General features: G+C 38.3%; 1 protein-coding gene across 2 annotated transcripts in view; it reads left to right on the top strand.

Moving 5' to 3' along the window:
- LOC150108663 (nuclear factor 1 A-type-like) overlaps window positions 1-26,831 on the top strand; it is a 299,832-nt gene that overhangs the window by 98,795 nt on the left and 174,206 nt on the right. For both annotated transcript variants that reach the window (XM_090416139.1, XM_090416138.1), the window contains exon 6: window positions 21,905-21,961. In XM_090416139.1, the coding sequence (XP_090272265.1) occupies window positions 21,905-21,961 (57 nt within the window). The remainder of the gene's footprint in view (window positions 1-21,904; window positions 21,962-26,831) is intronic.

The raw sequence follows: 26,831 nt of genomic DNA, 5'->3' as shown, positions 1-26,831 counted from the left end.
TATTCTACTTATATTTTTTTATTAGTGTGTTTTAGTTCTCTTTCCACACAGTACTTATTTTAAATTATTTTGATTCCATCAGATAAAAAAATACAGAATATCTACAGTAGCACATATTAGAAGTTCTGCTATTCATACAAGGTTTGTTATCAATTTTCAGTGAAACCTTAAAAAGGCTTCAATCATTAATGATTTCAACAAGCATATTACATCCAAAGTTATGCTGCTGTATACATCTGACAGCTTAGTATTAAAGCAAAACAATAGCAAAGCAAAACATAGCAAAGCAAAAATATTAAAAAACATTCCATGTACAGAAATGCAAACATTGTTAATTAAAAAATTCAATTAAACTTATGATGAATGCACACAACTAATGCTACTGTTATTTTGAACATGCACAATTATAATAAAACCTTTATTACACAACATCATTAAATATATAGATATCAATATTAGAGCTAATATAATTTAAAAATACTATAACATTATTCTTGTTTCCCCCCATCCTCCATAATATTTAAAGAATAAAAATAATTAATATACCTTTAAACATCACTCCTAATCTTCCAAAAATCCATAGAAATTTTTTTCTTCTTAGATCAGTACTCAGTAGTATTTGACAACCCTTCATATAAAATTGTCAAACATTTATCAATGATTTCGTCTGAAAATTATCGCTAATGTTCAAATAGTTGTAGGATAAATACCATTCTTTACTTAAAAACCTATTAGACTATCACTAAGAATCAAAAACCTAGTTTTAAAAAGGTTTTTGATCTTAGTGATAAACGGCTTTCACAGGAGGCAGTTTAATATTTCCTTATTTGGAGATGCTGTTTATTATTATATGGGCACCTCCATGGAGTGAGAAGACTCATCACAGGAGACCCAATCTATCATACCTCTCCTTGAGCCCATTAACAGACAAAGCACTCACAAACTGACACTGGCAACCCATTCCACTCATTCACCACTCTCCAAACAAAATATCTAATCCTCACACCCCTACTAACCACACTTTTATTCAACTTCCAGGGATGACCCCTTGTTCTAGTCAAGTGCTGAAACATTTCCCCTGCATCTATCCTATAAATCCCTTTAAGCAACTTAAATGTTTCTATCATATCCCACCCTCATTTTCTCCTATCAACTAACTTCTGCAATTCACACACCCTCAGTCTATCCTCATAGGGAACATTCCACAGACAACTCACTGTCTCAGTCACTCGACTTTGAATCCTCTCCACTACTTTTTCATCCCCCAAGAAACCCGGGGGGGGGGGGCAGACTTCAGCACAGTAATCCAGATGTGGGCATATCAAGGCCTTATAAAGAGGAATGACAACTTCCTTATCTCTACTTATTCATGTGTTCTTCAATAGCCAAGCAATCTTATGGGCTACCTTAGCAATATGTCCTCTAAACTTTAACTCTCTGTCTACCACTGCCCTTAAATCTCTAGCTTCATCTATTTCCTGGAGTACATTGTCATTAATGTGATACACGGATTGTAATCTATTTATCCCAAAATGCATAACTTTACTACGTTTCTTGACATTAAACTGACGCCCATTAACTTTTGCCCATGCCAACAGTCTATCTAAATAGTCCTTCAAGCTCTTCACATCACCTTGATTAACTATTACTGTCCTAATTATGCATCATCAGCAAACAGCTGAACACTTCCTTTCAGGTTATTTCCTATATCATTTATGTCCAGTTTAAATAGCAATGGTCCCAAACTGAACCTTGCGGCACACCACTAGTCACCTGCTTTTGCCTAAATTATGCCCCTCCATAGCCTATTTTTTGATATCTGTCCAACAGCCACCCTCTTATCCACTTAACCAGTGTCATATCCATCCCCACTTGTTCTAATTTGCGTAACAGTGTTTTTCAAATGCCTTTGAAAAATCCAGCAAAATCATTGTGTAGCCATTTCCTTTATCCATCAGCTGTTGCTTTATTATAAAAAGTTAGTAAATTACTAAGGTATGGCTGACCCTCATACAGTATCATATTTTTATTTACTCATTCTTGTATTCTCTTTTGTACCAATTTTTCTAGTACTTTTACCACCATACCTGAGATACTGATTGGTCTGTAATTTGCTACTGTAGTTTTAGAACCTCCCTTATGCAAAGGAATTATTCTACCCTCTTTCCACTCCCTTGGAACTCTACCAGAGCTAAGACTAGTCAAAAGCATTGCCAGTTCCCTTGTACATTCTCGCAAAACCCTATCTGATATCCCATCTAATCGCACTCCTTTATTTACATTGAGATAATGCAATATCCTAAGAACCTTCAATTCATCCACCTCTGTTCTGACATTCGTGTCTGTTACATAGGTTAAAGCAGTAACCTCACTAGGATCATATACCCTTGCAAAGTGGTCACTCAGTAACTCAACTATTTTATCTGCTTCTGTCTTCTCGTGACCATCACAGCTCATTAAGGTTAATCTTCCATAGTCATTCTTCCTCTTACTTGCTACATAAAGAAAGAACTCTTTGGGATTTTCTTTGACCTGCTTGGCTATATTCTTCTCATAATCTGATTTTGCTTTCCACATTGGTCACCTTTCTTTCCTGAGCCTTGTACTGTTCTTGAGTTTGCCAGTGACTTTCTTCTTTATATATCCTCCATAGTATTAAATTGCCTCCATAGCACAATTGGAAGAATGACAGTACATTGCGCCTTTCGATTGGAAAAGGCCTAAGTTTGATTTCGTCATGACAGGAAGAATGCTTATATGGATGTTTTCAATCGAAGGTGAGTTAGCCGATCTCATACGGAGGTAGCAGGGTTTTTTCTCCCCGAAACTTGGGTTTTTCATCCCGCATACAGACAAATCGACCCTTCAGAACACACTCAATTTACAAACAAAAAAAAATACTAGCTGTGGTGGTGGTAGTGGTCAGTAGATGGCGCTGATGTTGATGATTGGTAGTACAGGTTCGGTGTAGTGGTGGAGACGGAGAGTGGTACAATAGGTGTCCTCCCGGGATGAGTCTTCGGACTCCTTGGAGGTGTCACGAATAATAATAATAATAGCATGTTCTTCTTCGGCAGCTTGTGCTTAATGATATTACTCATCCATCTAACTCCTACCTGATTAATCCTCCTTATCAATTTAAGACAATTTAAGGTATACAATTTAAGACTTCTTCTTCTAGATGACCCGTAACTATATCCCATGCACTACTAACATCCTTATCCTGCAGTGTTTTATGCCGTGATACAGATTTAAGCTTATTCCTAAGTATGTCACAATCACCTGCCTTGCAGTTCCACAAATACCCCTTCTTGATAGAATATTCCTCATGTTTTACAATCTCCCAAGTGATAAAAGTGATTGCATGGTCACTTTTACCACTTGGAGGCAATGTTGTTACCTTGGTTATGGATAGCTCTTCTGATCTTATGACCAGGTCCAATACTTTCCCACCCCTAGTCCCCTCCATCTGTTCACTGAGCATCCACAGATGCCGTTATAGTCACACCGAGCATCGGTGTTGACGTTATAGTCTCACATCCATAAGTCGCTGTTTTTTTATAAACAACTGGAGGGAGGAATGTTTATATGGACGTTTCCAATCGAAGGTGAGTTAGCCGATCTCATACGGAGGTAGCAGGGTTTTTTCTCCCGGAAACTTAGGTTTTTCATCCAGCATACAGACAAATCGGCCCTTCAGAACACACTCAATTTACAAACAAAAAAATACTAGTTGTGGTGGTGGTAGTGGTCAGTAGATGGCGCTGATGTTGATGATTGGTAGTACAGGTTCGGTGTAGTGGTGGAGACGGAGAGTTGTACAATAGGTGTCCTCCCGGGATGAGTCTTCGGACTCCTTGGAGGTGTCACGAATAATAATAGCATGTTCTTCTTCGGCAGCTCGTGCGTAATGATATTACTCATCCATCTAACTCCTACCCGATTAATCCTCCTTATAAGAAGCTTAAATCTGTACCACGGCATAAAACACTGCAGGATAAAGATTTAAGCTTCTTCCTAAGTATGTCACAATCACCTGCCTTGCAGTTCCACAAATACCCCTTCTTGATAGAATATTCCTCATGTTTTACAATCTCCCAAGTCAAGACCGCATGGTCACTTTTACCACTTGTAGGCAATGTTGTCACCTTGGTTATGGATAGCTTTTCTGATCTTATGACCAGGTCAAATACTTTCCCACCCCAATTCCCCTCCATCTGTTCACTGAGCATCCACAGATGCCGTTATAGTCACACCGATGCTCGGTGATATCTTCTGTAATATCACATCTCAAAAGCAGCTATTCTTTTCCTATCTGACTACTTTAGATGCCAAGTCTCACATCCATAAGTCGCTGTTTTTTGAAAAACAACTGCATCCAAAATCCTCAACTTTGTACTATTGAGATAGATCCATCCTTCCAGATTTTAGACAAGTCTGTGACTGTTGTTTTAATCATTCCTTGGCATCTTGAACAGCAACTCTTCTCATTAATAATGGATCCCAGGTACTCAAACTTACCGACTTCCTCAATTCTTTCTCCATAAAGGTACACTTGTTTCTCAAGAGCTTCCATGTTTGTATTTCCTTTGAGAACCATAATCTTTGTCTTGCTAGGATTGAGTTGAAGTCCTCTGTTATTACTGATCTTGTTAACTTTATCAAGAATTTGTCCTAGTTCTTTTTTGTCATTACAGAGGAGTACTGTATCATTAGCATACCTCAGATTACTGATCAATCTACCACCTATTCCTGTCTTGAACGTATCCATTGTTTCATGTATGATGTCCTCTACATATATCCTAAACAAGTGAGGAGAAAGTAAACATCCTTGTCTAACTCCTTTTCTGACCTGAAGCCAATCAGTCAATCCAACACCTGTTCTTAACGTGGCTTCTTACTCCCTGTACAAGTTGGCTATTAACCAGACAGTGTGTTGAGGAAAATCCATTCTTTCCATTTCTTCTTCTTATTGTGCTATCTTCTATCGAAGGTCAGCGACCATCTTGGCAAACAAACTGCACTCTTGTGCTAATCTGAGCAGTTGGGCACTGCTCTTTCCTGTCCACGTCTTGATGTTGTCAAACCATGATGTTCTTTTTCTTCCTCTAGTTCCTTTGCCATCAATTCTTCCTACCAAAATAGTTTGTAGAAGTTGGTATTTGCTGTTTCTCATGATGTGGCCAAGATATGATGTTTTTCGTTTCTTGATTATTTGTACAAGATGTTTAGCTTTGCCAATGGATTTTAAGACATCTTCATTGGTAATTTTTTCTGTCCATGATATCTTTAGCATTCTGTATAGCCACATCTCAAAGGCTTCGATTTTCTTGATGGTTGTCGTCTTCAATGTCCATGTTTCAACTCCATAGAGCAGAATAGACTACATGTAGCATTTCAGCATTCGGCATCTGACTTCCATGTTTAGGTCTTTATTGCAGAATAGTGTTCTCATTTTCATGAAGGACTGCCGTGCAACTTCAATCCTTGTTTTTATATCTATTTCTGGATCCCACCGTTCATTAAGCCAGCAACCAAGATATTTATATCTTGACACTTGATCAATATTTTTCCCATTGAGTGTCAGTTTCATTGATGAGGCTGGATGTTTGCTGATGATCATGTATTTTGTCTTGTTGATGTTTATATTTATTCCCATTCTTTGGCTTTCTATGTATACTCTGTCAACGAGTTTTTGGAGATCCATAATGTTATCTGCAATTAGCACGGTGTCATCTGCATATCGTAGGTTGTTAACAATCTTTCCATTTATTGTGATTCCCTCTGGACATTCTTCCAATGCTTTTTTAAAGATTACCTCTGCATATATGTTGAACAGGAGTGGTGAGAGCACACATCCTTGTCTCACTCCTCTTTTGATGTTAATATCACTGGTGGTAATGTTGTCTAATTGAACGGTAGCTGACTGATTCCAATACAGATTTGTTATTAGTCTTATGTCTTGTTCGTCTAGCCTTATTTGTTGAAGGATTTCTATTTAGTTAGTGTGTCTGACTTTGTCGAATGCTTTTTCAAAATCTATGAAACACATAAAGACAGATTTTTGTTTTTCTATGCTTTTTTGTATCAATATTTGGGTACAGAAAAGGGCCTCTCTAGTACCAAAACCATTCCGAAAGCCGAATTGTGTTTCACTTAGAGTTTCTTCACTTTTTCTATAAATGCGATTCTGAATTACTTTCAAAAATATTTTTAATGTTTGGCTCATTAGACTAATAAGTCTGAAGTCACCACAGGAATTCGCTTTGTGTTTCTTTGGGATAGTGATAAATGTAGATTTGAGCCAATCTGATGGAAATTCATCACTTTCATGTATTTTATTAAATAGTTTTTCAAGAAGTTTGATGTTATCTGGTTCTATTAATTTTAAAAATTCTGTTTGCACACCATCTGGTCCACTGGCTTTTCCTGTTTTACTTGTTCGTATAGCATTCTCTATTTTGCATTTCATGATTGCTGGTCCTTGAATGTTATCTTTTATATTTATAGGCTTCTGTCTAGTATCATTGAAAAGTTCTGTTACATATTTTATCCAAATCTGTGCTTTATTCTCTTCTTCTAGAACTATTTTTCCATTTTCGTCTGTTAGAGACACTATTTGCTTTTTCCTCAGTTTTCCGGAAATTTCGTTGATTTTCTTATACAGATTGAAATTATCATGTTTCTTCTGAAGCAGTTCAATTTCAGTACATAAATTTTTCATCCAATTTTCCTTGGCTTCTTTTATTTTTTTCTTGATGATGTTATGTGTTTCTGTATACCTGGCTAGGTCTTTGTTTTTATACATTCTTCTTGTATCAACAAGAGAAAGAATCTCATCTGTCATCCATTTGTGTCGTTTTATATTATTCACATAACCTACTTCTTCAATACTTGTTGTTACGATGGCATTCTTTAAGCTATTCCAAAGAGATTCCACACTTTTATTTTCTTCTATGTTAATCTGTTGTAATCACAGGTTAAGCTGTGTCTTGGCACTTTTATTTATGTTCGGGTCTTTCAGTTTTTCTACATCAATTTTCTTTTTCTTCTTTTGTGATTTTTTAGCTGATTTTAATCTAAGACATACTTCTGCAACTATGGGATTGTGGTCTGATGAGATATCTGCTCCAGGATAAGTCTTTGCACTCTTTATACTACTATGGAATCTTTTATTTATTAGTATATAATCAATTTGATTTCTGACAATATTATGTTGGTTATCTTGAGGCGATTTCCAAGTGTACAGTCTTCTGGGTGGAAGTTTAAACCAGGTATTTGCTATTGTTAGATCTTCTTCCTGACAGAATTGGACTAGGCGATCTCCTCTGTCATTTCTGGTGCCTAAGCCATGTTCGCCAACAATTTCTCCATCACCCCCTCTTCCCACTTTTGCATTGAAGTCACCCATCACTATGTTTATATCATGTTTCTTTGTTAGGTTTTTGATCTCTTTTAGGTGTTCATAAAACTCTTCAACATCTTCTTCACTTTTGTCAGCTGTGGGTGCATAAGCTTGGATGATATTTATGTTAACGGGGTTTCCCTTAAGTTGTAACAGCATTATCCTTTCAGAAAATGGAATCCAATTTATTACTGATTTATTGATTTCTTCATCTACTATTACAGCTACACCATGTCGATGTTTGTTCTCATCATTCCCAGAGTAATACATTGTCATATTATCTTGTTGACACTTTCCAGATCCTGGCCATCTTGTCTTGCAAATTCCCAAAATCCGGATGCCGAGCCTCTTCATTTCTCTTGTGGCATTTCTTAATTTGCCAGCTTCATACAGAGTTCTGACATTCCAAGTTGCAATTTTAAAAGTGGACACCATTTTGAGCCCGGAGATTCTTCGCACCCCTGTCCCATTTAAGGGATGCCGGGAACTTGGGGCCAATTGTAAGGGTTTGCTCGCCATGGTGGTTGTTCTGGAGATAAGGTAGAGCAGTAGTTTCTCCGTTTGCTTTCTGCTCCGCAGTATTACAGACGTACACAATATAATCATATTGCTATCTGCAAATCTCTGATCACAAGCTTTTCCGTCATCATTTGGCTTCAACCTTGTGTCAGTACTGACAGTGCTGCTTCCCAATGTCAGGGGCAGTGACCCCAGCAGGTACTTATTTAATGGCGGCACTACTCACCATGTCACCGAGTTGTCATTGGGCTTTGTGAGGTTTTAAGTGAGACAAAGTTGCCACTTCTGCTCCCCCACGCCCTGATAGCTCAGTCGCTGTTGGTCCATGGCTGCTTATTCGCCAGATTGCTCTGCTTATATCGCAGCTAACCTCCATATCTTAAGGCTGTTCCCCGATCCGCCACCTGGGGACGCACCCGGTAGTAGTCAGCTCTGCCCTGGGTTCTTCCACATTCTTTCCATTACTTCCCACAATTTCACATGTTTATCTAAGAAAAACATTACCTGAGGGAGTCTGAATTCTTTATATTTTTCTATGATCTGTCTAAGGCAGAGGATCTGATCTCTGGTGTCCTTACCTTTCCTAAAGCCTGCTAGCTCCTTGGGCATCTCTGCTTCAACTTTGGCCTCAATCCTATTTGCTTGCATGAGATATTAAACTAATAGTTCTATAGTTCTTGCAAGCCTTCATATCCCCCTTCTTATGTAGTGGTATGAAAACTGACTTCTTCCAGTCTCTAGGCCATGATCCTGTCTCCCATATCCTTGTGATCAATCTATGAAACACTCCCCCATCCCTTGTGGCCTTAATTAACTCTGCTGGGATTCCATCTCCACTTGGAGGTCTTATTGCTGTCCTTCATCACATGCTGCCTTAAATAATTATCTCTCGGCAGGTGTATACATTCTATTTCTTTCCTGCCATATAATCTTTCTTCCTTCCAGTCTGTATCTCCATAATTGAAGTCCCCCAGTAATAATCACTTGACCTGTACTAATTTAGCAATGCATGTCTTTCAGAACATCCGTGGAACTACCTGGCCTATAGCAACAACTAACTGTATATTTGGCTTACTGGCCTTAATCTCACACCAGATTTCTTCATGAACAGCCACCATCCCTCCTCTCCTATTCTTTTTGGTTGCAATTCATTTGCTATCATCAGCAATACTCTCCCCCCTCCCCCATCTTACCTTCTCTATCTTCCCTGAAAATACTAAACCCTTCACATTCAATCCCTGTAGCTATATCATTTGCTGTTAGGCCAAGTCTCACTAATGCCTATAACATTTGGCAAGGTTGCACTAACCAATACCAGAAACTCCTCCCTCTTGTTTCTGATAATTCTGGCATTAGTATATAGAAACTGCAGTATCCGTTTAGTTCCCCACCCACCTTTACTTTCTGAATTGACTACCCTATTCAATATTTTTACTTGAGTGACTAGATTCCTCACTTAGTCATTCTCACGCTCACTCACTTCTTGGGTTCCTTCACACAAACTCACTTTCTTTAAAGCAAGTTTGATTCAAAGGAAGACTCTTATATGAGCAAAGTGGATATTGAATCCAGCATTATTTCAAATCCGAATGTAGAAACTATGAAAGTTTCTTAATAGGATGACCAGAGAGCTTATGGGAATACACTTACCAGCATTCACGAGTTGCCTTAGTGCAGACTACTTAGAGAACATAGGTGCTGCCCAAGCCTCTATATATTTGCTTTCTATTAGTCCATTTTGATAAGGTTTCACTGTTGGAAGTGTCTGCCACCTCTCCTCCCCTTCCAGTCATGCTTCCAACATGACTGGAAGGGGAGGAGAGGTGGCAGACTTGATGAGGAAGAGGAAGTTGGACATTTTATGCGTGCAGGAGACAAGATGAAGGGGGAAAAGGCAAAGGAACTATGAGATGGATATAAATTGGTCTACTCTGGAGCGAATAAAGAAGGAAGAAATGGTGTCAGAATTATGGTGTGTGGCAGAATGAGGGATGAAGTACTGGAAGTGGGTAGGAGGAACGACAGGATCATGCGAATGAAACTGGGTCTTGGAGAAGAGCAACTGGTCATCTTATATATACAGGGTGTTCGGGATAAATTTGACATATATATAATTAATTATATTTTTCCGTAAGTTACATGTATTAACACACACTTCTCTTCATTTAAAAGTTTGGACCCTTCTTCATTCACATACAAGATGTCAGAAAGGATGGATAGCTGGAACCCACCTGAATCATGGAAGAGAATAACTTGTATCATGATGATTCGTGCCCGCCATCAAAATAAGGATATTACGACTGCTGCCCAATGCTCCCTGAATACAGTAAAAACAATCAGGCATGAACTAGAGACTTGCAATGGTGACTACGAGGATGTAGCAAGAAGAAAGATCCCTAGCAGACGATCTGATTGCGTTCGTACAGCAGAATTCCTCGCAAATCTGCAGGAACAGGTGTTGAAGAACCCTGGCATTGGAATTCGGGCTTTGTTCGTGGAGTTGCTAACTGTAGTCAAGCCCTGGATAACAAGGGTAGCCAATGGTAGGCCGTATGTATGGCAGCAGGATTCGGCCCCTTGCCACACCTCTGGGAAAAGTCAAAAATGGTTGTCTGAAAATTTCTACGACTTCACCAGTCCAAATGTTTGGCCTCCAAACTCCCCAGACCTTAACCCCATGGATTATTTTGTATGGGGCGCAGTTGAAAAAGACACCAATCGCACTTCCAGTAATACAAAAGCCCAGTTAATGGATAAAATTAAAACAGTTTTTGCGGCCCTTCCCAGGGAGACTGTAGCATCAGCTTGTTCGAGGTTCCGAAGCAGAATTGAAGCTGTGATCGATGCTAATGGTGGTTATTTTGAGTAAATCTTGTTGATAGTATTGTAATTAACTCTGCCTGTAATGTTTTTTTGTCAATTCATTAAATTTAATAGATACAAAGAAGATTTTCTTTTTCCTTACGAAACTGTCAAATTTATCCCGAACACCCTGTATATGTCCCACAAGTTGGCTGTACAGCAGAAGAGAAAGATGAATTCTGGAACATGCTAGATGAAGAAACGAGGGAACTGGAAGAAAAGGAGATGTGATTGTCGGAGGAGACTTGAACGGACACAGGGAGACAGAATAGGGACTGTGAAAGGGTGCATGATGGCCATAGAGTGGGAATGATGAACCAGGAAGGAGAGAGGATTTTGGACTTCGCAGTATGTTGTAGGCAGATGACATCGTGCTGTGTGCAGAATCAAGAGAAGTAGAAGCTAAACTGGAAAGTTGGAGGAAGGTACTGGAAGAGAGGTATGGGACTGAGTAAAAGTAAGACAGGGTATGTGTTGCAAAGTGGATAACAACCAGGAGACAGATCTGGAGCTGGAAGGAAATGTCGTTAGGAAAGTCAGTGACTTTAGATGCTTAGGTTCAACAATGAAAGAGGATGGTGAAGCTGAGAAGTGGGATGCAGGATACAAGTAGGATGGAGGAACTGGAGAGAGATGGCTGGAGTGCTATGCGATAAGGGGGTGCCAATCAATCTTAAAGGCAAAATCTACAGGACAGTAGTGAGACCAGCTGTGACATATGCTATGGAAACTGTGACCCTGAGAAAAAATAACATCAGCAGGATGGGCGTAGCGGAGATGAGAATGCTTAGGTAGATGTGCAGTGTGACCAGAAAGGATCGTCTGAGAAATGACTATGTAAGGAGAACGGTGAAAGTTACGAACTTAGGAGCAAAAATACAGGAGGCAAGGTTGAGATGGTTTTGTCATGTGATGAGGAGGGAGGAAGAGTATGTGGAAAGAAAGGTCATGCAGATGGATGTGCAAAGGAGGAGGAGGAGGAAGCGTAGGTGGCCAAAGAAGAGATGGAGGGAGATGGTGGAGGAGGACTTGAGGATGAAGAACTTGGATGTGGCTATAGCCCAAAACAGGAGGTTGTGGAGGAGACTCATTACAAACAGCGACCCTACTTAAGTGGGACAAGCTGCAGAAGAAGAAGTAGTAGATAAGGTTTCACTGCCCTAACAACTGCTTTAAACTGGTTGGTTCTCCTCAGAGACCATGCAGAAACCTTAAGAGAGAAAAAAATCTCATTCAGTACTGAGGAACTTGAAATGTCAGAGAGGTGTGTTTTTCGTAAGTGAACTCTCAGTCAGCGTGTAAAAGTATTTACTAAAATAAAGAGCCAAAAGGCTTCAGTTTGGTGATGTAAAATTCCATAAGCAAACTGGATATTAGATCCAGCATTATTGCAAAGCCGAATGTAAAAACCTTATCAAAATGGACTAATAAAAAGCAAATATATAGACGCTGCCTATGTTTTCTAAGTAGTCTGCACTAAGGAAACTTGTGAATGCCAGTGAGTGTATTCCCTTAAGCTGGTCAACCTATTTTTACGAAACTTTCATAGTTTCTGCATTCAGCTTTGAAATAATGCTGGATCTAATATCCACTTTACTTATATAATTTTGCATTGCTGAACTGAAGCCTTTTGGCTCTTTATTTTAGTAAACCAACTTTTTATTTTTTTTATTATTTTTTTTTTATGTTGGGCCATACACGAGAGGTTGGTTGATCAACCTATTGTACATTAGTACCATATATGGGTAGTGGGTAAGACTGTTCCACAGTGCAGCAGTTGCAGGGATGAAGGAAGAGGAAAAGAAACTTTTTCTGTTGGTTTCAAGGAGCATTGTGAAGGGATCTTGATCAGCAGCTGCATGTGTTCCAACGAGCTTAATACTAAGTTGAGGAATTACTGATGCTATTTCGGATGAACATTTCCCATGGAAATATTTGTAGAATATACATATTGTGGAAACTAAACATCTGTGCAAAAGCGGGGAAGGGTGAATTGGTAAGAGATGGGTCATTAATAAATGTAATTGCTCTCCTTTGTATTGAGTCAAGCATTTTGAGAGAGCTTTTAGGGAGGGCCCCTACCCCCATATGTGAGAGCAATATTCAATAGCTGGGTGGATTTGTGATTTGTACAACGTTAACAGCTGTTAACCTTAACTGCTATTCAGGGGTGAAGTAATGTTTTGAGTGAAAGAGAAATCTTAGTTTTTTTGAAGCTGAGGATGCAATGGTTATGATGTGTTGTTTGTGCCAGGAGAGGCTTGATGTCAGGGTTCTTACTAGAAGAGAAATCTCAAATTGTCTGGAAATTTTGGTATAGTCAAAAATAATACTGGGAAAAAAGGGTTCTTTTTTATGAGAAATAAGACAGAACTGAGTTTTATTAACATCGAAATTGATGAGGTTATCTGAACCCCTCCATTGGAGGATGGCTTGGAGATCAAAAGTGAGGGCAATGGTGGTTGATGTTCTGTAATTTGAGGTGAGTTGTGTAGAGTAAAGTTTATCAAATGAAAGAAAGGAGTGCAATGTGCTGTCATCTGCAAAACTGTGGATTGGGTTAGAGATCAGCTGAAGTAGGTCACTGATATATATATATATATATATATATATATATATATATATATATATATATATATATATATATATGAGAGAAAGCTGGCAATCCAACTACAGGAGTCCTGAGACAAACCAAATGATGGTAGTTTGCTTAGTAAGCCTTTGTGCCAGACCTAATCAAAAGCTTTGGAGATATTAAGGGCAACCTCTTAATCAGCAGTGACAGAATCCATAATGGCAGTCGTTTATTAAGTGGGTGCCGTCAAAGTAGTGTAGGAATTGGGAATTGATGATTTTTTCCATTACTTTAGACAAGACTGAGGTGAGCGAGATAGTGCAGTAGTTGGATGGCAGTGACTTGTCGCCCTTCTTGGGAATGGGTTGAATATAGTCCAATTTCCAAGCTGTGGGATAGATACCAGTGCAGTAAGAAAGTACAGGCAACATGGGATAGGAGTCAGTTTCTGGTTCACAAACTTTCAGTACAATTGGAGAAATGCCATCAAAGCCAGGAGACTTTTTGTGTATATGTATGTGTCTTTGGACAGTATTTTTCTGATCTCTTTCTGGCAAAAGGATATAGGAGGCATTGTATGTTGGGCATCTGGAATGGTTGAGGGGAATTTACAATTGTCAGTTATGCATGCATTGGAAGCAAACTGTGAAGCCAGAAGATTAGCTTTTTCTGTAGGTGATGATGCAATAGAGCCATCTGGGTATGATAGGGGTGGGAATATTGTTGGGCAGAAGTTACGGTCAATTTCTCTTTGGCGAGAGACCAAAAGGCTAGGCTGCCATTTGGACAGGCTGCTAATTTCCCGCTTTTTGCTCTTTCGAACTCTGTTTTAGAAGCATTGATTGTTTTTTTTTTCATCTGTTTTGGGCTTCAGTATAAGCTCTAAAGGAGGACAGAGTTCTTGATTTGAGCCAGTTATAGTATGTTTGGTTTTTCATTTGTACAGCCTTGGCGCATCTTTTGGAGAACCAGAGTTTAGTTATGGAATGGCAGTTCAGAGTAGTGCGGGGAATGTATGTTTCCACCAGTGAGGATTCCTTTGGTGATAAGTTCAGTGCATATGAGAATGCGAATGAGGCATAGAAGTTTCAGCATCTCTGCTCTCTGCCTGTAAGATCTATACAATTGTAGGAGGAAAGCCAATTAGTGTTATGGACATTAAAATCTCTTAGGAGGATGATTTTGCTGTTGGGAAAGTGGGACTGGCAAAAATCAGTTTTTAAGGAAGAGAAATTAAAGTGCTCAGAATTGTTGGTTGCGTAGGAGAGCGATAGAGACAACAAATGAATTTGACTGAGTGGGAAAGGGAAATTTTCAACCAAAGAAGGTTAAAGTTGGGCTATTCTAGGTTGGATGCTTTCTGGCATGGTATGTCAGAATGAATTTATGTGCAGTCGCCACCCTTGGATTGAAAGGAGTTAGAGTGTGCAGTTTGGAAGGTTGAGATGAACAGTGCTGGGGGAGGTGAGATTTGAGATTCTGCCATAAAGATTAGGTGGGGGTTTGGTAGACTGAAGGTGGTAATGGACACTATTAAGGTTCGAGTTTAGGCCATGGATGTTGGTGAAATTGATATGCAAGGTTCTGTGAGGCATATATTTGATTGCAAGGGTCTTGCACATTTCCTATGCAGTGCCTGCATGCTGGTCTCCATGGTGGCTAGTAGTGGCGTGACTTGATTTTTGAACTAATTTAACTTGTTTGTAGTCGATGATCCAACTGGTGTTGCCATTTTGGCATTTTTGTATTGTCCTTTTTATGGTTAAAATACGTCTCTTTCTTCCCTTATCTCACTTCTATTATATTCTACCTTTTTCTCTTAACTTGGGGCCGCATTTTATTATAAGGATATGGTTCGTGGGTTGAAAGCAAAGAGATTCCCACTAGACAATGGCAATTCCTTTGTTTCTGAGCTAATGCTGGCTCTTACTTCAAACTCAGGGAAAATTTCTATTTAGCTGCACCACCCTAAGTTCTAGATTTTCAACCAGTGAAGAACCAAAGAACCAGTACCGAGCTCAGAACTGTATCCTTATTCCTGAATCTCATAAAATTTAACTCAAATCTCAAATTTATCACTATTTTAGTCCACATTTGTGACCTCCCTTCCAAAATACCTCCCACAGTGGTTCGATTTTAATGGGGGGGGGGAGTGCAGTAGAAAATGATTTCAGGCAAGGCAATTGTTAAATCAAAAGAAAATATTTAATTATGCACTAAACAATTTACAAATCATGAATAATTCATACATAGATTCACTTCTAAATCAATTTCAGTTAAATCATAATCATTCAATCTCTCTAATCCTTTAACAAGCTTAGGTAACAGTTCCACATGGCACTCGAACAAAGGTGAAACAAAGGCTAATGTCTCAACACTATTAAGTTTAATTCTATCATGCATTAATTTCAATGCCAATATCAGTTAAAATATATACACTCAATTTCTCTAACTTCTATTTCAAACAAGCATAGGTATTAAATCCACATAATTCTCAAACAAAGGTAATGCTAAGATATATGATACAATTCTACTAAGGATATGCACTTCACAGACGTACAGGTCATGCTCTAATTTCTGCATTGATGTCTTGGAATTTTGTCTGTCTCTATAAACTAGGTTTCTAGAGTCCTTTACGCGAATTCACAACATTCTAGTCTTAAACGTTCTATTAAGGTTACAATTACTCTTTCTGCACACTTTCATTGAACAAAGAAAAGGTTTCTACATTACCACCCAATTGGGATCTGCTGGAAAATCATACACATCTCGATTCAGCTTCACTTTCAGATTTATTTCTGGTTCCGTTCGACCTGTATTTTCCTTCTTGTGAGACTCGAGCTTGATGAATCTTGGACACTGAAGACACGTGCTTGCCTTTTACTGGTTATCAGGTTTAAGCAAAGCTCGACTGTCTGTGCTGTATACCAGACCTCAGCTCCGCTGAACGAGGTTTCTATCGGCAGATTCTCAAGGTCTGCTCGGCATTCTTTCCTCGCTTGTGGCTCGATGCTTTGCCCAAGAAACCAGGATGAACATCGGGGCATGGAGAGAATGGCTCCCACAAGAGCAGACGACTGACCGGCAAGGGACTCTGGCTGGAGATCTGACGAAACGAGAGAAAAAGCCCTGGTCCAGCGCTGCATTGCCTTTTTAAATTACGCGCCCCTACACTTCTGTACCACATCATATCCTTTTCCTTCCTTGCTCACTTCAAAGCACAACTCCTTTCACAAGCACCACATTCTCCCCTAGCCACCACCAAAGTGATTACTATATCATATACCAAAGTCGTGTGCCCTCCCTTCACGGTCAATGCGTACTCTGGCGCAGGTGCATTGCCTCTGGCAATCGATCTTTGACCCATTAGACACTCACTTAAGTGCACAAACACTCATGTTATTTTTAGCAAAGCTCAGGCAGTGGACTTAATTACAACAAAATGCATTATAATATTAAGGAATAAATAACAGAATTCTAAAATTACTAAATTGCCTGGCACCTTTACATAAAATTTAACCTGCTTGACATATCAGTATGTGCAAAGTTTTAAAAGTGCCTGTTAAGTTCTGAAGAAATTACAAGTTAACTACTTTTAGTTTAATTGAGAACTTAACAGTAGGAAGAGCATTTATCCTAACTTTGACCAGATCTATATTCTCCCATCCAGATAACATTCTTTTCCTTCATGCATCCAAAGATGTTACGACAGATCACTCTCCAAGCCACTGCAGGGCTTCCCATAGACTGCGAGATAAGAAGTCTTTTCCCATCTCTTCCTTTCAAGAGAGTTCAAAACAATATGCATTCCATTATCATAAATCCAACATAGTGTTTTAGTCAATTCTCATTGAATCAAAGAAGTACTAAAGGCATCTGTGGTAATAGATGAAGATGAATGCTGGAGTTTATTTAACCTTAGATATTTTAAATGAGGGGCTATCCATCTCAATGCAGGAATTCCTAATCTACCAGATTTAACAGCTGTATAAAGATAAGCAAGCAGAACATCATATGGTAGTCTTTCTAAGCCAAGATTTAAACTGCTTGATGGACTTATTTATCTTGTCTATTCAGGGAGTCAAAGTTGATTTTCCTGATATTGGAATAATTTAGGTAACTCAAATTGATTTAATAACACACTTCAGTGCTGAGGTTTCAATGGAGCTTTATGAAACATACCCAGAATTACTGAACGTTGACTCAACCAAGATTATCGTCCAGCAGTTAAAAATATTAATCTTAAGCACCATTACTCATCCAAAAATACCGTTAGGTTTAAGAGGGTGGTTGGAAACATTAAATAGGTAATCCTGAACTTTCATTTTCCTGTCATGACCTGATGGAATTAGGGTGATGGTAAAAGTCTTGTCTTCATTAATAGCAAGATTTCTGGGAGTAAAATACTGAGCAGCATAGTCTAACAACTCCTGAAGGCCCATCTTTGTTTCAACAACAAGTATCAAATCATCTGCAAACCTCCCTCGACACTGCTTGCACTCACAACATCCAAAGGCAATCCATTCCAATCACTCACCACCCTCTGATAGAAAAATCTAGCCCTCACACCCTTCTTGGCGGCCTTCATTCTCAGCTTCCAACGATGACCTCTCGTTCTTTCCCCGCCCTCCATAAATTGAAAAATTCCATCAATTGAAATCCTGTATGACCCTTTCAGAAGTTTGTAAGTCTCAGTCGTATCACCCTTCTTTCTCCTGTTTACTAGTATCTGCAGTTTACAAATTCTCAATCTGCCTTCATAATCAGTATTCCACAATACTGATATCATTTTTAACGAGAGAGTTGGAGAGAGTACAAAGGACTCCCTGGAGGTGTCCTTTGTACTCTCTCCAATATATCAGAATCACAACAGAAACCAGGAGACCAGACCTGTGCACAATAGTCCAAGTGAGGTCTTATCAGGGCCTTGTAAAGAGGCAAAATAACATCCTTATCTTTACATGTAAATGTTCATTTCATTGCAGTTATCTTTTCAGTTGTATTTGCAATCTTTGCCAAATGGCCCCTAAACTTCAACTTCCTATCTATTAACACTCCAAGATTCCTAGCCTCGTCAGTTTCTTATAGCCTAATCCCACCAATATAATTCGACATTGGATATCTAATCATGCCGAAGTGAATGACTTTACATTCCCTCGATGAGTCTTTGGACTCCCTGGAGGTGTCAAATAATAATAATAATAATAATAATTTACTGACATTGAACTGACATCCATTTTCCCATGCCCACAATTCCAGCCTATTCAAATCATTCTGCAAGTACTGCACGTCATCGGCAAATAGCTGTATGTCGCTTGTCAAATCCTTCCCAATATCAGTAATGTACAGATTGAATAACAGTGGACCAAGGATCAGTGGTACACCACTTGTTACCTTAAACCTTGCAGACTCAGATCCCCTGCATACTACTTTTTGATATTTGTCAGTCAGCCATCCTCTTATCCATGCTAATATTGTATAACCCAAACCGATTTTCTCCAATTTATGCAACAGTCTACTATGCTGTATTCTGTCAAAAGCCTTAGCAAAATCCAAAAGTATCATTGTGTATTTATTCCTCTTGTCTAGTTCAATGGTAACATTGTTATAGAATGTGAGCAAGTTGCTAAAACATGACCTTCCCTTAGTAAACCCATGTTGTTCATTGCAAAGTAGAGATTCACTGTCAACCGATTTCTGAATGCAGGCCCTAACTAATTTTTCCAAAATCTTCACCACCAACCCTGAGATACTAATTGGTCGATAATTGAATACAGTCTTTGCAGCACCTTGTGCAATGGAATTACCATACATTCCTTCCATTCCTGTGGAATGGAAGGAATATATGGAATCTTGTGGATGTGGAATCTTCCCTGTTCTGAGACTTATATTAAACAGCCTGGTCAAAGGAATGGCCAGTTCAGCTGAACACTCTTTTAGCACAAGTGCTGATATTTCATCAGTTTCTATTGCAGAATTCTTATTCAATATGTGCAACAACTCTAAAACTTTGGCCTCACACACACACACACACCTGCGTTTCTTCATCAGGTGAAGAGGTAACAGTGAGCTCAATGTTGCATTCACCAGGTTGATAGCTTTTAACAAAGTGGGCACTCATTAACTGAACAACCTCTTCTGCATCTGTAACCCTCATGCCATCAGGATTTATAAGAGTTATTCTTTCATATTCATTCTTTCTTTTACTTGCAGCACATCGATAGAATTCTTGTGGATTTTTTTAGCATGCAGAGCCAGTTTCTTTTCATACTCAGACTTTGCTTTCCATAGTTGTGACTATTTCTAGCCTGCTGCTTATAACATTCATAATGGATGTCATCCTTATGCAAACGGAATTCCACATCGTCCTTTTTTTACGAATCTCTTGCTTAATAAGATTACACATCCATTTGATTCATACTCTATTTATTCTTCGAACTCTTGGGACACATTCTGATATCGCATCATTTAATATTGTTTAAATGCTTCCCAAGCACTGTCGATATTCTTTCTATCCATCAACCGATCCCCTTCCACTGAACTCAGTATACTCCTCGGTTATAATTTCCTGCTTTTGTAGTTCAGCATGTAACCTTTTCTGAATGGAACATTCATAAACTTAGTCACTTCCCAAATGAGTACCACGTGATCACTGTCACCAGATGGAGGCAGAATAGTTACATCTTTAACTGAAACACTCTCTGACACTATATAATCAAATCTAATACTCTTTGCTCTCGAGTTCCTTTTGTCACATGCTACTTGAGGAAGTTGTCCCGCAACAGCTCAATATATGCATTTTCATTCTTCTCGTGAGATTCTACTGCTACCCAATCAATATTTGGATAATTAAAGTCTCCCATTATGATTACTCTTTTCATGCTCATCTTTTCTATTTGGTGATGCATTTCTTCATTACTAGCAACCGATCCACCAGGTCTCTAACAACATCCCACTACGTAATTGATCTTGTTAGATTCCACCTCACACCTGATGGCTTCAAACTCAGTGCCACATGACATATTGTTAGTAGTACTACAATCATAGGTCTCAACTCTAAATGGATTCAAGTCATCCAATATCATTAGCAGCACACTCCATCCTCTCCTCTCTATCCTTCCTAAAAATACTGTACCCTTGACATTCGATACCGGTTGGTAGGTCTGATTCTGATAGCCAGGTCTCACTAATACCTACAATCTGAGATCGCAACATATTGACTAAGGCAACAAACTCTATCCTTTTATTTCTGATACTCCTAGCATTCGTGTACAGACATAATAATCTACCTGTTTGTTCCTTTGTATTGTCTTGTCTGCAGTCTGCCTGACACAGTTGGACAACTTGCAGATCTCTATTCTCTAATGCCTTACACATGCAAACATCTTTGCACACGTTTGATGGATCCGAACTGTACGAACACAAACCCGAAATCGTTCTCTCCTCGTCAACATTTCCATGACAAAGCCCATTTGCCTCATTAACACAGTTATATAACATTGTCTCTCTTACACTCACATTCCCATTTATTCACACATATATGGCATCATAAATGAAAGAAGCCATCAATAAAAATATTAAACATAAATGATGATGATAAGAAATCTCCTTGTCCAACACGTATAAGGATTAGATGATGTTTTATCTCCAATACTAATTGTAATAGATAACTTACTGTATAACTCAGAAATCAAGTACTGATTGCATTCTTCTTGAATATCTTCTACCACTGTTCTTTCACTGCTTGTGTTTCATTTAACAGTCTTTCAAAGTAATTACTTCAGACCTCCACAATATTTTTAGTTTTTATGTTACCTTTATCATCTTTTATTCTTTTACAGTACACTTTAATTTTTTTTTTTTTTTTTTTTTTTTTTTTTTTTTTTTTTTTTACAGTCTGTAATTCTAGAGACCAACTGTGGACCTTTTCAAGCTATTTCAGACTTCCAATAAGTTGGGGATAGTCTCACACCAGGCATTGAAATTCATCTCCCACCTAAAGATAGTCACAAACATCCATGCCTACAGTGGTATTTGAACCCACAGTCTCACAGTCTTCGTTGAGGAGAGCGCATACTTTAACCACTCAGCCAACCATGTTGGTGAGGTAAATGTAGAAAAACGTATTCACATACTCTTTGTTTAACAATTTTCTATGTATTCTCTCAGACATTTGCTAAGTTACTTTCTAAGAAAAACTCTTAATATGCTCACTTCTTTTCCATAGCTTCCTCTTCAATTTCTTATGCTCACCATGAAAGTTTACATTTTTCTATCTTTGCAAACAACTTCACCCACATGCTTCTCTGGCTAAATCAGTCAGGTTTTTTATTGTATTTTTTTTTCAGCCTGCCTTTCACTATCCAAAAGATGGTTTCTTGTAGAAATTGAAAACCATGTTTGCTTGCCATTTTTGTGTCTTCTGCACTGATTTGTAGAATCAGAATCCTTTAGGAATTTGTCCAGTCTGTACAAAAATTATCATACCTGAGCCAAAATAAGTTCATTTACTAATTTTGAGTTTATAATTTTGCATTTTTCAGAAACATTAAGTGGATTAAGAGATGGATTATGTGACGCCTCTGAACATGATGAAAGAGGTGAGTGTAGCTGTATAAAGTATTGACACTTCTATTTAATACATTGGAAATGTTCTTTATCTCCATATCATTTTATGTCAGTACTTAGATTAGGAAAAATGCAGAAATTATTAATTTATGTTTCTTTTTTATTATAAACATTAGCAGGAACCTTCCTTAAATAGTATCCTCAAAATTTCATATTAATTTTAGACTAGTGAGATTAATTTTAATACTATATGCTTCTCTGCACCTCTCTTTTCCTCTGGATCTTTTTCTATATGTTTTTGTCCTCTCCACTGCTGTTCATATTAAATCTCACTATAGCAAAGTTGCTTGCATAACAAATTACCAAAAAAAAAGTTCTGACAAAAGGTACCATAGTATCATTGCTGTTCTGAACAACAAAAGCTTACTTAAAAAAATACTTCCACATCCACACCAATATCTAGGATCTTAACTTAAACACGTTAAGATCCCAGATATTTGAATGTCATCACTTGCAGGCATCAGTTTGTTATTCTTTATTGAACCTCAACTGTCATCTGCTACAAGTACAGTCTGCCTCAATTCTCCCAAATACATTCTACATAATTCTCCCTATAAGAACAAGCTGATCTGACATGGAATGTCAGAGATTAATGAACTTTGATTCCTCTCTGTAAATGGTCTGCTGTGAGTCAAGATTTCTCTGCATGACTTTATTGTGTTCCCATTCCCAATCATTTTGCTGACGCCTTTGATTATTTATCTGTGAGAGTATTTTCTGCATCTGATTATTCAGTGAAGTCATCTTTGTTAGAGATTTCAGTGTGCATAATTTCACAGATCAAGTTGTTTATTTTTTAACGGTATATATTAGAACACAGAAACTAAGTAAATAATTAATTTATTAACTTATTGCTGATATTTCGCTGGTGTTATAACCAGTATCTTCAGAGCACTAAAACTCAGTTTGTCATAATACGCGAGACTATAACAACATGGTGTAATCAACGGACTAGTTGAACAAAATTGTAGCAGCAACACAAAGACTAGAGTCCTAAAAAAAAAAACTAGTTTTTTCTTAAGATGACTGTCTCCCAGATCTTAGGCAAGTTAATACAGCCATATATGTTGAGATTTGGAGTGTGTTTCAGGGCTTCTGTCACCTCTAAGAACAATCTCTCCGACTTGTAAGAGCTTCTGTGTAGTACTTTTGTGTTTTTCCAGTTGATCTTGTGTACAGGGGTATTGAGAGCATGGTCTGCTAGGCCCGACTTGCCATAGTGATAATTCCGGACGTATCTTTTGTGTTTGCTGATGTGGATGTTCACAGTTCTTCCTGTTTGACCATAGTAGGCTTGATTACATGAGCAGGGTACTTGGTAGACTCCTGGATGTGATAAAGGGGGAATGCTGTCCTTGGGTGAGCGGATAAGGGTTGCTAATTTGCTACATGGTCTGAATGTAGTGCGTAGTTTATGTTTATTAAGAATTCTTGAAATCTTATTGGATGTGCCTTTAATGTATGGGATGGTGACTGTTTTGTTGTAGTTCTCTGTGATGGATGGTGGGAGGGGTTTCTTAGGAGCGTTTAGTAAAATAAACAACATGTTCGACGAACACATAAGTCTGTCTACACGTTTCAGGATTCTTCACGGAGACGATATCGTACGTAAGACATGGCAATATGGTAAGTGGAAGTTAAAATTGGCATGGCAACTGAACAGGTTAGCCTTCTTAAAGAGGTGCCAAGACACCAATTTAATACTGAACTGTTTTAAAATCAAAAACAAGTTCCACTCGGCTAAAGCCCAATGCATTTATAAATGAGCGAGTGTAGCGCTATTACGTGAACAGATTAACGCCACTCGCCTGGAATTAGCAAAATCAAATTCAACCATCAACACACTACGTGAATCAATTTATAATATTCTGAATACAGAACTTTGGGAGATTCTAGATAACATCACAGACGCAACGGCTAAAAAAGAATTCAACAGAGTCAAAAACCAACACCAAAATAGGTTTGAAAATCTCCAACAACACAACACTATACAATGACTGCAATTACAACAAGACCTCGTCATCGTGAATTTATCGTCGCTCACCTTAAGCAAAGAAGCCACTAGTGCTTTAAGTCAAGGGCACAATTTTGCCGTGACTCCCAAACAAGTTCTAAAAGCTGAAATAATGGCATCCATCGAACGAGGAATATACGACCTGCCTCCAACAATAGCCAACAACATACATTTAGATGTGGCCAACATCCTAATCAAGTCCAAGTCTCCCAAAAATAATATTCCACATAAGGAAATCATTGCTATAAAAGAGCTACAGAACAACAGCCAGATTATCATAACAAAAGCAGACAAAGGAAATGCTACCGTGGTGATGGACACAACAGCATATGAAAACAAAATGCACACACTGTTACAAGATCAGTCAGCATACAAAATTATAGATCGCAATCCCACCAACACACAAAAGAATAAGGCACGAAAATTATTGAAAAAAGTCACTTCCTGGCCCAAAGACACAGTTTACAAACTCAAGCCCTTCCATGTTAAAACACCTAGGATCTATGGAGCACCAAAAATTCACAAACAAGATACACCCTTATGCCCAATTGTGGACAGTATAAATAGTCCCACATACAAACTGGTGAAACATTTAGCAAAGCCACTAGCCACACTCACAAACAATTCTCCCTCCTCTGTCAAAAATTCAGCCCACCTAAAAAGCATCTTACAACACCTTACCATAAAAAGCTCAGACTTAATAGTAAGCTTTGATATCACCTCACTATTCACAAATGTACCACTAATAGAAACCCTCAATCTACTGAAGTCACACTTCCCATCTGATATATTTGAACTATTCAAATTCACAATACATGCAGGATATTTCACATGGAAAGGGAAAATATACAAACAAATAGATGAGACAGCCATGGGCTCCCCCCTTCCCCCCCCCCCCTCTAGCCAACTTTTACATGGAACACCTGGAAAAACTAGCAATCAATACAGCCACTCTCTCAAACCAACACTTTGGCTACGCTATGTTGACGATGTGCTTGCTATTTGGCCACATGGCCCAGAGACATTGGAAACATTCTTAGCTCATTTAAATAGCCAACATCCAAAAATCCACTTTACAATGGAACTGGAAGCTAATAACTGTCTGCCCTTCCTGGATACACTTATGACACGTCTTCCAGATGGTTCCTTATCATTTTCAGTTTTTAGAAAACCCACACATACAGGAGATACTTACACAAACAATCACACCATCATCCTTCTCAACAATATGGCATTTTAAAAATGCTAACCCATAGAGCGAGAGCAATCTGTTCCAATGACAATGCTCTTGCTGCTGAACTGGCTCACTTACACCACACATTCTTGGCCAATGGCTATAATCCACATAAGATAAACAAAATACTAAATGCTCCCCTCCCACCATCCATCACAGAGAACTACAACAAAACAGTCGCCATCCCATACATTAAAGGCACATCCGATAAGATTTCAAGAATTCTTAATAAACATAAACTACGCACTACATTCAGACCATGTAGCAAATTAGCAACCCTTATCTGCTCACCCAAGGACAGTATTCCCCCTTTATCACATCCAGGAGTCTGCCAAGTACCCTGCTCGTGTAATCAAGCCTACTATGGTCAAACAGGAAGAACCGTGAACATCCGCATCAGCGAACACAAAAGATACGTCTGGAATTATCACTATGGCAAGTCGGGCCTAGCAGACCATGCTCTCAATACCCCTGCACGCAGGATCAACTGGAAAAACACAAAAGTACTACACAGAAGCTCTTACAAGTCAGAGAGATTGTTCTTAGAGGCGACAGAAGCCCTGAAACACACTCCAAATCTCAACAAATATGGCTGTATTAACTTGCCTAAGATCTGGGAAACAGTCATCTTAAGAAAAAACTAGTTTTTTTTTTTAGGACTCTAGTCTTTGTGTTGCTGCTACAATTTTGTTTAACTAGTCCGTTGATTACACCATGTTGTTATAGTCTTACATATTGTGACAGACTGTGTTTTTGTGCTCTGAAGATGCTGGTTATAACACCAGCGAAATAACAGCAATAAATTCATAAATTAATTATTTACTTAGTTTCTGTGTTCTAATATATACCGTTAAAAAATAAACAACATGTTCGACGAACACATAAGTCTGTCCACACGTTTCACAGATCAAGCTGGAAGATAAACTGAATTATTTACTAATGATCCACCACAAATTGTTCACCTGCCAACCAAATTACCAGATAATCCTCATTGTTCTCTTTTAACACCCTCTACATTTTCTTAACCAGATTTCTCTCTAAATATACTCTTGCTAAATATATCTCAGGCCATAACTTTGTCCACATTTACTTTCTACAGATCAACCGCTTCCCCCCCCCCATTGGTATTACAACAGTATTAATCAGAAAAAAACTCAGGATTTCTGTTCTTATTTTCCATGATATTACTTTTTTTGCTCTCTCAATCCAAACACCTACTCTGCTGAATAGCTGAAATATAGAAAGCAAATTAAAGCATGGTTTGATTTGCTTTCTGTGTGTATACTGCCCACAGTGAGTCTTAATCCCACAAAAGTCTGGTGTTAATAATAATAAAAAGAAAAGTTGGTCGTTGCAGAGTAATAAATGAATAAGATATATAGAAATATTTTAGGAGAATTTGAAGATATGTGCTTAGCTAACAGGTAAGTCTAATTTGGATATCAGTTCAGGACATGGACCAGTCATTACTGATATATGATATTTTAACATAAAGACCTGCAGAAATACACATGGTAGAGAATTATATAACTCCATAATGGACTCAAAACATAAAAAAGTCTCATTTACTATATTATTTTTAAAGCAATATGTT

Source organism: Typopeltis vanoorti, chromosome 3 (assembly GCF_054136105.1).
Source record: "Typopeltis vanoorti isolate ZY-2024b chromosome 3, IOZ_Tvanoo_1.0, whole genome shotgun sequence".
Taxonomy (NCBI): domain Eukaryota; kingdom Metazoa; phylum Arthropoda; class Arachnida; order Uropygi; family Thelyphonidae; genus Typopeltis; species Typopeltis vanoorti.
This window is presented reverse-complemented; position numbering and strand designations above follow the sequence as displayed.